We start from the raw sequence: 12,800 nt of genomic DNA, 5'->3' as shown, positions 1-12,800 counted from the left end.
AATGAGCCACTTCATTAGGCATAAGATCTTTTAGACCTACAACTCAGAGTAAAAATTCACACATAATACACAAAACCAAACAGGGAAAAGTATCATAAACCCTTTGTTTGGAAACATAAAGGTACAAAATCAGAACCAGCCAAAAGCACTGCAAGTGACTAGCATGAGAAACAGGAATGGATGTGGACAAAGAGAATCATTTTCATTTTAAGTCTTATTCATTTTGTAAAAGCCTATTACTCAGACCCATCGCCAAATATTTAAAAAAAAAAAAAAAAAATCTATTCCCAACAAAAGGAATTAGATTTCTCAAGATGTAGCTAAACATATGGACGACAAATTTGACACTGGCGTTCTGATTACATTGCCTCCCAAACAGAAATGCAATCTAACCTCAAATTAAAACCAGTAATGGCTTTCTAATTGGGGGGAAAAAAATCACAGGAAGTTTAAATTTTTGATGACAGTGTTTGGGAATTTTTGGTTAGGTTTTTTTGGTTTTTTTGTTCCTACAAGATTTTATTTTAGTGCTTTTTAGTCATGTGTGTATGTGTATCTATGTGGGAGTATATTCAAGTACAGGTGCCTACAGAGTCCAGAGAGGGTATCAGATCCCCTGGAGCTAGAGTTGTAGGTGCTGGGAACCAAACTCATGTCTTCTCCAAGAGTAATAAGCACTCTTAACCTTTGAGCCATCTCTGCAGCCCGTTTGTTTCAGAAACAGCCTTACTTACTTACATAGCCCAGGTTGGTAAAGAATCCTCAAATTTGTAAAAAACAAAAAGCCTCTTGAGTGCTGGGCTTACAAATATACAATACTGTACCTGATTAAAAGTGTCTGAGTGAGAGTGTGTGTAAGGGATTTCCTCTTTTTCTTTAAAGACAGGGTCTTACTATACAGCCTCATATTGAAGTAGATCTACCTCTACCTCCCAAGTGACAGGATTAAAGGTATGGACCACCACACCCAGCCAAAAGAGAATTCTTTTTTTATTTTTATTTCCTTCCCTCCCCGCCCCCCCGCCCCCCCCCCCCCCCCCCCCCCGACAGGGTTTCTCTGTGTAGCCCTGGCTGTCCTGGCACTCACTCTGTAGACCAGGCTGGCCTCAAACTCAGAAATCCGCCTGCCTCTGCCTCCCAAGTGCTGGGATTAAAGGTGTGCGCCGCCACCGCCTGGCTATTTCCTTCCTTTGAAACAGGATTTCTCTGTGTAGCCCTGACCTCAAACTCACAGAGATCCACCTGCCTCTGCATCCCAAGTGCTGTGATTAAAGGGGAGCATCACCACCACTAAGCCAAAACACAATTTTTTTTTTTTTTTTTTTTTTTTTTTTTTTTGGTTTTTCGAGACAGGGTTTTTTTGTGTAACCCTGGCTGTCCTGGAACTCACTCTGTAGACCAGGCTGGCCCAAAATACAATTCTTAAAAGAAACTTTTAGGGGACAGAGATAGCTCAGTGATTATGATCAACTGCCATGCAACCATGAGGACCTAAGTTTGCTACTAGCACCCATGTAACAAACTAGGCATACTCTCATGTGTACCTGTAATCCTGATCCTGTGGAAAGCAGAGACAGGAGGATTGCTAGGGTTTGAAGGCTTTCAACCTAGTTGAAAAAACTAAGTTCAGGTTCAAGAACTTAGTTTTCAAGACTCTGCCTCAAAGAAGTGGTTCTCAACCTTCCTAATACTACAAACCCTTTAATACAGTCCTCATGTTGTGTGACTCCCAACCATCAGATTATTTCATTGCTACTTCACAACTGTAATTTTGCTACTGTTATATAAACTATAATGTATATATGATATGTAGGATATCTGAAATGCAATCCCTGTGGGGATGAGACCCACAAAGTTGAAAACTACTGGAATAAGGCAGAATGTGATAGATAAGGACACTCAATGTCCTCCTCAGTATTCCAAATGTACACAGGTACACACATGCACACACTAGAAATTTTAGGGGCCAGGCATGCATTGTATGCCTATGCAAGTCTGAAGCCACTAAAGACAGGGCTGGGGATATAGTTCAGCTTTGCCATATGTGACAATTAGTATTCACTGTCAACACCATCTAGAATCTTGTTAAAGTTAACTGATACGGGAAAACCATTCCCTGGATAGGGAACCTGTACTATATAGAATGCAGAAAGGAAGTAAGCACGAACATTTATTGCATTGCTCTTGATTGTTGATATAGTGTGATTAAGCCTCTCTCATACTCCTTAATTCTGATTTCTCCACTATAGCATTCTAACCTAGAACTATAATCCAAAATAAGTCTTTTATCCTTGAAGTTGCTTTGCCGAAGTAGTTAATCCCAGTAAAAATAAAAGACACTAATATAACACACAAGCCAAGTGTAAGAACCTGAATTCAAATCCTCAGAATCCATGCAAAAACTGAGCAAGGTATTGAGTCTGTAATTTCAATGTTCCTATAGTATGGTAAGGAGATAAAGAAACTTGACTAGCTAGCCTGACATACACAGTAGAGAACATGAAGTAGTAGCCCCTGCCTCAAACAAGGTGGAAGATGAAGACCAACACCCAAGAATGTCCTCTGACCTCCATATGTACACATGCTACATGTATGTATAAACACAAAGTCTGAGGCCAGCCATAAAGCAAGATCCTGCCTTAAAAGTTTTAATTGATTAATCTATGAATAAATAGGTTGATAGATAAATGGTGGCATACACCTGTAATTGAAACATTCAAATAGATGCTATAGCAGGAGAATCACATCATAGTCCAGGGCATCCAGGGACATAAAGCAAAATCTTGTCTCAAAAAGCCCAAAAGACAAACAAACAAAATAGGGGATAGTGGCGATGGTGGGACCTGAGGAGATGATGGGACCTGAGGAGATGATTCCATTGTTAAAGTGGCTATCAAAAAACTAAGGACCCGAGTTCAATCTCTAGTACCCACTTAAAAAACTGGATGCAGTGGCCTATTATAATCCCAGGTTGGTGAATAACAGAAGATCCATGGAGACAGATGACCAGTGAACCCCAGGCCTTGGCCTCCATACACACATATAAGAAATTATCAATAGACATAACAAGAATGTTTCAAAAAACAGGTTAAGAGGCTGGAGAGATGGCTTAGCAGTAAAAAGCACTCCAGGGGACCCACTTGTTTGTTTTAACAGATCTCTCACTATGTAGTCCTAGCTTGGCCTGGAATCCGAAAGACCCATCAGTTTTTGCCTCTCAAGTGCTGGGACTAAAAGTATGAACTGCACACTGAGCTCCATGTTTTCCAACACAATAAAATTCTGTGGTTGCTGTGACTTTTGAATTAAGACACTTTTATTATTTTTGAATTTTCTGTTTTATTAGTTTCAAATGCCTAGCACCCACATGGTGTCTCACAACCATCTGTAACTCTAGTTACATCTCTAACAATACAGCATCTAACACTCTCTTCTGATTTCCATGGACAGTACAGTACATAGACACACATGCAGACAACACACCAATGCACATAAAATAAAGATAAATCTTTTTTAAAAATCAAGTAAATAAAAAAAAATTAAATATAAACCAGGGATATGGCTCAATAGCAAAGTGGTTGCCCAGCAGTGCAAAAAATTATTTTTTAGGCTATATTAAAAAATCTGGGGCTGGAGAGATGGCTCAGCAGTTAAAAGCACTGACTGCTCTGGCAGAGGTCCTGAGTTCAATTCCCAGCAAACACATGGTAGCTCACAACCATCTGCAATAGGGTCTGATGCCCTCTTCTGTTGTGTCTGAAGAGAGCAATGGTGTACTCATATACATAAAATAAATAAATCTTTAAAAAAAAAAAAGTAAAGAAAAAAAAAATCTGCTGGGCATGGTGGCTCATGCCTCTGGTGCAAGCCCTAAGAGGCAGACGCTGGCAGATCTTTGAATACAAGGCCATCCTGATCTACAAAGCAAGTACCAGGACAGTCAGGGCTATTACACACAGAAAAGATTATTTAAAATTCTTAATTTCATGAATCACCAACCTCTGTTCAATTTCCTCATGAGAGGACCTGGTATAAACCAAGCACTACTAACTACCACTGAACTATATCTCAACTGTTCTGCTCAATTTCTAAGACAAGTATTGGCCTCACCTTACTTAAAGCATACAAATCCAGGATTTTTCTCTCCACCACAGGGATCTTCAATGTAGATCCTTGAAGTTCCCAAAATTTTGCCAGTTGATCCAAGAAGTCCAATCTTACTCTAGTCATTGCCTAAAATGATTAAAATACAGAAATCAAAAACCACAGGACTGGGGATAAAGCAGGGGACAGTGATGAATGGTTCTAAGTGTTGAACTCAGTTGGCTGAGTTGTCCAGCTATTTGGAAAAATTTAATAAACAGTCTAGCAGGCTTGGACACAAAAACAGCAACAGAAATGAAGTATCTGCTATGTAAGCACAATCACAACTGTGAATAATGGTAGAGCATATCCAGGTGGAACACTTCAACACCTTACTGACCAAATGCAAACAACATTTTGCTATCTTTGTTTCCAATCCAGAGAAAAGTATCCTTGCCTAAATTATCCCTACCTCAACTCCATCTTCTTCCCCATCGTCCTGTCTGTGATGGCTGTCTCTCTTATTCTCACTTCAAGGTATCCTTTTTAATAAAGTTCTTTGCTAGATGTTAAAAGAAAGCCTCAGTTGAGCAGTGGTGGCACAAACCTATAATCCTAGCACTCTGGAGGCCGAGGAAGGTAATCTCTGGGTTCAAGTCCAACCTGGTCTGCAGAGTGAGTTCCAGGATAGCCAGGGCTACAAAGAGAAACCCAGTGTAAAAAATAATAAACAAAACAAAACAAAAAAAAAAACATAAAAAGGAAAAAAGAAAAATAGAAAAAGAAAAAAAAGAAAGAAATCAAAAAAGAAAGCTTCTCCTTCCATTTAAATTCTATTATGTTCTTCTTGGTTGTTTTTGCGTTTTTGGCTCTGTATGGGTGTAGTATGCCTACTGATACTGGAAGAGGACATCTGATCCCCCTAGAACTAGAAATGCAGAGAGTAGTCAAACACCATGTGGATGCTGGGATTCCAACTCAAGACCTCTGAAAGAACTGCTGAGTCATCTTTCCTGAGTGTGTTATCTAACATACATATAATTAGGGAAAAAAAATTCCAAGTTTGGAGCTGGGCATCATAGCAAGAACCTTTTGTAACCCCAGCACACTCAGGAGGCTGAGACAGAAGGACTGCCATAAGTTCAAAGCTAGCCTGGGCTACATAGTAAACTCTAGACCAGACCACTTATTAGCTACAAAGAAAGACTATCTCAAGAAGATGGGAGGATGGAAAAGAGGGTTGGGTAAGTAGCTCAACTGGTGGAGCACATGCCTAGCTTCTTGAACCCAAAATTCTACCCCTAGCATCGTATAAACTGGGCATGATGGTGCACACCTGTGATTCCAACATACACACAGGAGGTAGAAGCAGGAAGATTAGGAGATCCAGGTAGTCATGGGCTATACATCAAGCTAACTGACATCTTGTGCCACATGAGACTCTGCTTTTAAAAAAAGAAAGGAAGGAAGGAAGGAAAGAAGAAAGAGAAGGAGGAAGGGATTTCCACTTTTTAAAAGGTAAGCACTAGAATTTCCACTAAAAAATATGTTTAAAAAGTCTTCTATTATCCCATTGAGTGAAGAAGCAAAGAAAAAAAAAATGTAGTAACTACTTGAAACAGTCTTAAAAGACACTATTCTCAAATATCAAGTAACTATTATTCATTAACTCTCATTTAACACAAACTCTGGGTCCTGGTACATAAGCTTTTCAATGTTCTCTATCTAAAATCCTAAGATTTTAATAGTAAAAGTAAATTAAGTTTTGGCAAAAAAAAATAAAATTCTAAGATAAGCCATCAGGAGGCTGGAGCTATATAAAGCCATGGCAGAGAATTTGCTTAGTCTGAGTCCCAAACACCATCACCACTAAGGAAAAAAAAACAAAACAGAAAGCAGAAATACTGGTCTAATACTCACCTCAAGTTCATTCAGGCGCTGGACTCTGGGAGTGAATCGGAAGGTTTTTACTTCACAGGCAAATGGAGGTTGCCAATCCTAAATAGAAAGAATTATTCTGGTCATTTAGCACAGAGCTGTCACAAATCATAGTGACAATACAATAGCATATGTAAGTCTTCACTATAAAGGCAAAAAAAAAGTAATGTTCTTATAATTTCCATTTTAATATTACTTGGAAAAACAATTCTCAAATCTTACCATCCCACAATACAAAACTGTACTCTCCAAGGTTATCCAGGAAGAATACAATGAGCTTGTCAAATGCAAAACAGTGTCCAATAAACACACAAGTTTACCAAGTAAAACTTTAAAAAAAAAAAAAAAATCCACTGACTGAGTACTGAGTAGAGGCAGGAGGCTAAGGGTTCCAAATCAGCCTAGACTAGATAGCTTGACCATCTTAACAACAAGGACAAAATCATCAGAGTGCTTGCTAGGAAAGAAAGCCTTACTGCAGAACATCTGCATCCACACACTGGTTCTCCTTTAACAGGGAACAGGGATAGCATCTAAAAACATCCAGTTGACCCTGGTGCTGATTTTTCAGCAACATTTGAACAAGGTTTTTCTCCCATGTTACTGAGGATGGAGGCCTGGGCCCTGCAGCACTCTCCCCCACCACCAACATTATCTGGAAAGCACCTAATGAATTTTAAAAAAACAAAACAAACCCTTTTGACCTTGAGCATATATACCACTTAACCTCCTAGGGAATTAACTCCACTCATTACGGGGTATCATCTGCTTTTCTAACCTTAAAAAGTGAGGGTAATTAACCAATTTATAGGCAAAGTTGATTATTTATTTTACAGTTCGGGAATCTTTGTCCCTTACTTTCTTACATCTAGAGATTTCAACAGTTTCTTCCATCCCTATTTATTGACCAATTCTTTCTAAACAACATTAAAAAAACTAATTAATGCTCTTTATCTTCTTCGAGGATGCCTTTCTTGTTGGAGTAATAATTAGCGTGGGGGTTCTAGTATAGTGACATCACCCTGGAGACAACCTGAGGTCAGATTACATTTTCAGAAACCTAACTAGTGACCTGTGAAAGTTTGATAAACTGAGCATTAGCTGGCTCTGGACACAGAAACAGTCCTCAGAAGTGCGTTGTTTCATTTTAAAAAAAATACGCAAATAGTTCATACATGAGCGAACGACAAGAAACTTCAAACGGCTTTCCCTAGGAAGGGCCTGAAGCCTTTCGTTATCCTTTCCTTCAATCCACACTACAATATCCATGCTCAAATAAATTCCGGAAGGAAAAAGTCCCAGAGATCCCTATTTCTTTGAGGGCAGACCTGAGAGCTGGTGGGATGGCTCAGTCGTAAGGCCCAAGCCTGACAATCTGAGGTCGAGCCCCGAGACCCACAACCCACAACCCACAACGCAGGAGAGAATCGACTCCCGACAAAATGTCCTCTGACCTCTCCGCGAGCGCACGCACGGACACAATAAAATAAAAATGTGAACGTGGGTTCAGAAACCAGGGCAAAACATCCTCCAAAGTAGCCTCGGGATGGCAGGAGATGAGGGAGGGGCCCCACGAGGGCACAGAAGAACCGAAACAGGAGAGTTTCGGCAAGAGTAACGACCCTCCCCGCCGCCCCAACACGCCCCCCCCACCCCGGGCCCTCAGGCTCCGCTACCTTGGGTGGACGGATTTTGCAGATGCCAGTTTTCTCAGCCAAAGGCCGGATGCGACCGATAAAACTCAGCGGGTCTGTGAACTCCTCCCAACTGGGCTCAAAGACCGGGCACTCGGGCGGCGGCACGAACTCGGCCGCGTAGCCCCCCGGGCCCACGCCCGCCATGGTCAAAGCCGGGGGTCGGGGGGGGGCGCCTGAGGTGCACGAGCGGGGAAAGGCTAGCTGACGGCCACCAAGCCCTCTCACGTCTCCTCACAGGGGCCGCAGCGCATCTTCTTAGGAGAGAACGAGTCCTCACAGAAGACCCAGAAGCGCTTCCTCCAGGTCGTTTGTTATTGTTTCCTTCAGGGCTTTTCCTCTCAGGGACAGGACGCTTCCGGAAGTTAACGTACTGCTAAATCCGTCCGCCACGGCAGGAAACAAAATCCCACCGCCGCCACGTCTAGTCCGGTCTTCTCTCCTTCCTCCCTTCCATGACAGCCGGCGTGCCCCTTTTCCTCTGCTTGCCCGTCAAAGTTCTGCGCTCTCCGTCCACACCGGGTGCGTGGCCCCTGAAGGCTGCGCGACCTCGCCTCGAGGAGAGGCGAGGGAGAAGCAATCCCGCAAGGTTGAACGCGCTCTTCCGGCGCGCGGAGGAATGTGTAATGCCTCAGAGAGCAGAGGGACTGCTTCCGGTGAGGTGGTTCCTGTTCCTCTTTGTGTGGTGGGGACACGAAAACAAGGTGGGCCCCGCTGCAGCTGCTCTACCCTGTTTGTCCCCCCGAGACCCGTTTATAAACACTGTTGTCTACGTTTGGGCGAGCAACTAACCCTTGGCAGAGTTTCCGTGTCTCTGTCTTCTTTCAAATGCTAGTCCTGTACGAATAATGTCACTCGGTCGCTTTCATACGGGTCTCTCGCTTCTCCGTGACCAATTGGTTTCAGCCCTCTTCCGTCATTACGTGGGCCGGCCTTAACCAGCAGTTGCGAATCGCTTTCTCCTCACCACACCGGGAGCTCTCTAGCTCCTGGCCTTGCTCTTCTGTTGGCAGTCATCCCGAAACCTTATTGGAGAAGTAAGCAGGACCTGAAACCCCCCTGCTTTGTTAACCCTTTTTCAGTTTGCTATGAAACCGGTCACCTTGTCAGAAACCTCTACGTGTAAGGCCGGGCATGGTTGCTCACGCATAAAGTTCCAATCAGCAAGGGCTGTTTAGAAAGAAAGAAAGAAAAAAAAAAAAAAGCCACGTTTCTGGTATACGCTCCTTTAATTCCTGTATGCGTTTAAGCCAGAGTCTACAAGGTTGAAGGGAAGAACCGGCTCCAAAAGTTATCCTGTGCCCTTCACATCCATACGTCCACAAGTAATGATAGACGGTTTAGGGACAGTCCGAGCTGCATATGAATTTGAGGCCTGATTAGGCTACAGGAGGCCTTGTCTAAAATAAAGAAAATCCCTCTGTGGTGGCACAGGACTATAAACTCAATTCCGGGGAAGGAGGTGTCGAAAGAGCACCATAAGGTCTACCTGGTATGCATATCGAGTTCCAGATCACTCAAGAATACATGGTAAAGGCCAGAACAGTGGAACTTGCCAGCAAACCTGGAACCTGAGTTTGATTCTAGAACCAACATGGTTAAAGGAGAGAACTCCTGAGAGATGTCATCAGACCGTCACACGGGGTCACACGGGTCGCACACATATGTATGCATATTCACACATTAAGTAAACAAAAGGGGTGGGGGAGACTTCGAGGTAAAACTCTGTGTCAGAAAAGGGGGGAGGGGAGGGATCTATTCTGCTAGTTTAAAAAAAAAAAAAAAAAAAAAAAAAAAGGGCCCAAGATCAGGAATGCAAGGAAATAGACTCAGGCTAGTTTGTTCAATTACTTTCTGTACTAGGAATTGAACCCAAGTCCTTGCACATATTAGGCAAATGGGCTCCAGTCTAGTCTCCATTTCTTGCTTAAAGAAAAGGGAAAAAAAGGTGCTATAAAAAGAAAGAAAAATGGACGCAGGAAGGTATGATGAATTATATGCAATTACTAAAATAATTTATAATAAGACTTAGGTAGCTTAGTACTTAATCAGAAGATAAACAAACTGCACATAAAAAGAGAAATAGTAAAATTCAAAAGACTTTTTTTTTTATTAATTTTGTGTTTGTTTGTTTTTCAAGACAGAGTTCCTCTGTATATCCTTGGCTGTCCTAGAACTCTCTTTGTAGATCAGACTGGCCTCAGACACACAAACATCCACCTGTCTCTGCCTTGCAAGTGCTGACATCAAAGGTATGCACTACTATTGCCTGGCATACTTAAAATTTTTAAACTCATCAAAATAATTTTTTCATTACATATGCAATCAAAATATAGTGTTATTTGGCTGGGAATTAAAGCTCTAGGTTTGACCCCTAACACCACCACTTGTAAGAGAGTGGACCTGTAATCCCAGCACTTAGGGGATGGAAACAGAAGGATCACAATTCCAAGATCATCCTAAGCTATCTGTGTCAAGGCTACCCTGGGATAAAAAAAAATGTCAACAAAATAAGCAACTTTTGAGGAAAAAATAATTCATTTCAAGTAAATTGAGGAAAAATACATTCCAAGTACCACATATCTGTAATTTATCAGTGTTAGAGTAGAATGAAATTAATACCTATGTCTGGTAATTATTTGGCAAGGCTATAAAATATGGCCTCTCATATGTTTCATTTTACTTTTGAGCCAAGGTCTCCCTATTTCATCCAGGCTATTATTGTACTGGACACAAATGATCTTCCTGTCTCGGCCTCTCCAGTATCTGGAACTACAAGTATATACCACTTCTAAATTTATTTTTTAATATCACAAAACCTCACACCAGAGTAACAGGAGTGAGCAAATCTCATCGGGTGAAAAAGGTTAAAAAATACTGAATTTCTAGAGAAATGCCTTTTAGTTTCAACAGTATTGGGGTTGTTTGATTTTACAATACTAGGGTTGAACCCAGGGCTTTACCTGTAAGTACTGCCACTAAGCAGTTAATACAATGCTGTGTGTAGGTGTAGAGCTTCGTGGTATGAGGCACATGTAGAAATCACAGGAAAACCTGCTGGAGTCAGTTCTCTCTTTCTGCCATATGGGTTCCAGGAATTGACTCATCAGGCTTGTCAGAAAGTGCCTTCATTGGCTAAGCCGTCTCAGAAGCCCCTTATCCTTTGCTTTAAACTTTATTTTTAATACAGGGTCTCACTCACTAAGTTGCCCTGTGTGCTATCTTTAAGCTGACTTCTCCTTCCTTGGTCTCCATACCAGGTTGGTCCTCAAACATTTTGTTAACAGCCCATTGTAGCTGGGTGGTGGAGGCCTTTAATATACCAGCACTTAGGAGTCAGAGGCAGGCAGATATCTGAGTACATTGGCAGTCTAGTCTACAGAGTGAGTTCTAGGACAGCAGGCTACATAGAGAAACACTGTAAAACAAACAAGCAAGCAAACAAACAAACAATCAAAAAGCCCATTGTAAGGGATAGAGAAATGGCTCTATCCCCTCACCAGCCAGTAGCACTTTCTGCTCTTTCAGAAGACCTGAGTCCAGATCACATCAGCCACGTTGAGTGGCTCACAACTGTCTGTAGCCAGGAGATCTAATGCTCAATTTAAACTTATGATGGCACATACACGTGTAACACATACACACGTGTATACATTTTTAAAGATCTCACTGTAGGATAGCCAGACCTGGTAATCTGACCTCACTGTAGTTTAGCCATACCTGGCATTCAGGGTCATCCTCTGCTACATACTCAGTACAAGACCAGCTTGGGCTACATGAGATCTTGTCTCAAGTCAAAATAACATGAATACATTTTAAAATTATTGAAAGATCCCAAAATTTTTACTTACATAGATTGCGTGTATGGATACTTATATTTTCTATATAGTAGCAACTAAAGCTAGCACACTTGGCATGGCAGGATATCCCATAATTCCAGCAGAGCGACACCTAAGATATGAGAATCAAGGATTCAAGACCAGCCTGGAATACATAGTGAGTTTAAGGTTCCTCTTCCTCCTCATCTTCTTCCTCTCTCTCCTTTTTAAAAATTGGAAATGTATAGAAATGGGTGAATCATGCTTTTAAAATTAGTGCTTATGCTATAATTTACACCATGTTACTAACATTTTAGATTTATTTTATGTTTATGAGTGTTTTGTCTACATGTATTATTGTGCCGAGTTCCCAAGGAGGCCAGAAGACCAGAACTTGTCTCCAGTCAAGAGATTACATATTCAAATGTTATGTCTAGCCAGTCTCATTTAAACATCAGGAGGATATATGAAGAGCTGAGAGTGGTGGCTCATGCCATAAACCCAACACTAGTCAGGGAACCCTATCTCAGTAACAAAAGAGGATTTATAAAAGGATTAATTCTGCAAGGTATAGTATCATTGCCTTAAACTTTGAAAAGCTTGAAAATTGAAGCTTTCATGCCTACATCAACTTCAATGGCTCACTGATAAGTGTACACAATTTTTTCAATGTGATAGTTCAAATAACATTGATTTTCCTATTCATGTCACAGGAAACCATAGGAGAACGTTTATAGTTTTTCCTTCTTTGTTATTCTATTTTGGTTAGTCTCTGGGAAATTCTTGGTGTCAGGCTTAGGTGGGGAGAATAGTTCAGTGGTAGAATACTTGTTTACCGTTAAGTAACCATGATTCCTGAAGCCTGAGTTCAGTCCCAGGTTGTATCCAATGAATGAGCAAACAAGCAAATGACATTAAAGTGTGTTTTGGGTCAGGGTTGATGGGTTATACATTTTTTGTTTGTTTGTTTTGTTTGTTTGTTTGTTGTTTTTTAAAGGGTTTCTCTGTGTAGTCCTGCCCTAGAACTTGCTGTGTAGACCAGGCTGGCCACCTCTGCCTCCCATACACTGGGCTTATTCCTTGAGTCCCAGAATTTGAGACGCAGATGCAAGAGGATCTCTGTGAGTTCCAGGCTAGCCTGCTCTACATAGCAAGATCCAAGCTAACCTGGATACATAGTGAGGCTTTCTCAAAAAAAACCAGAAATAACAAAACAAAAGCATATACACATACATATACATAATGGAGAGATGGTTCAAGAGTAAAA

At 41.4% G+C, this 12,800-nt stretch overlaps 1 protein-coding gene across 1 annotated transcript in view; it reads right to left on the bottom strand.

Moving 5' to 3' along the window:
- Kdm5a (lysine demethylase 5A) overlaps nucleotides 1-9,230 on the bottom strand; it is a 75,535-nt gene extending 66,305 nt beyond the window's left edge. Inside the window, exons 1-3 of the mRNA XM_034511294.2 lie at nucleotides 7,698-9,230; nucleotides 6,004-6,081; nucleotides 4,111-4,233 (exon numbers count right to left, since the gene is read on the bottom strand). Coding sequence (XP_034367185.1) covers nucleotides 4,111-4,233; nucleotides 6,004-6,081; nucleotides 7,698-7,862 — 366 coding nt within the window. The 5' untranslated portion in view covers nucleotides 7,863-9,230. The remainder of the gene's footprint in view (nucleotides 1-4,110; nucleotides 4,234-6,003; nucleotides 6,082-7,697) is intronic.
- Nucleotides 9,231-12,800: the final 3,570 nt, after the last annotated feature.

Source organism: Arvicanthis niloticus, chromosome 9 (assembly GCF_011762505.2).
Source record: "Arvicanthis niloticus isolate mArvNil1 chromosome 9, mArvNil1.pat.X, whole genome shotgun sequence".
Taxonomy (NCBI): Eukaryota; Metazoa; Chordata; class Mammalia; order Rodentia; family Muridae; genus Arvicanthis; species Arvicanthis niloticus.
This window is presented reverse-complemented; position numbering and strand designations above follow the sequence as displayed.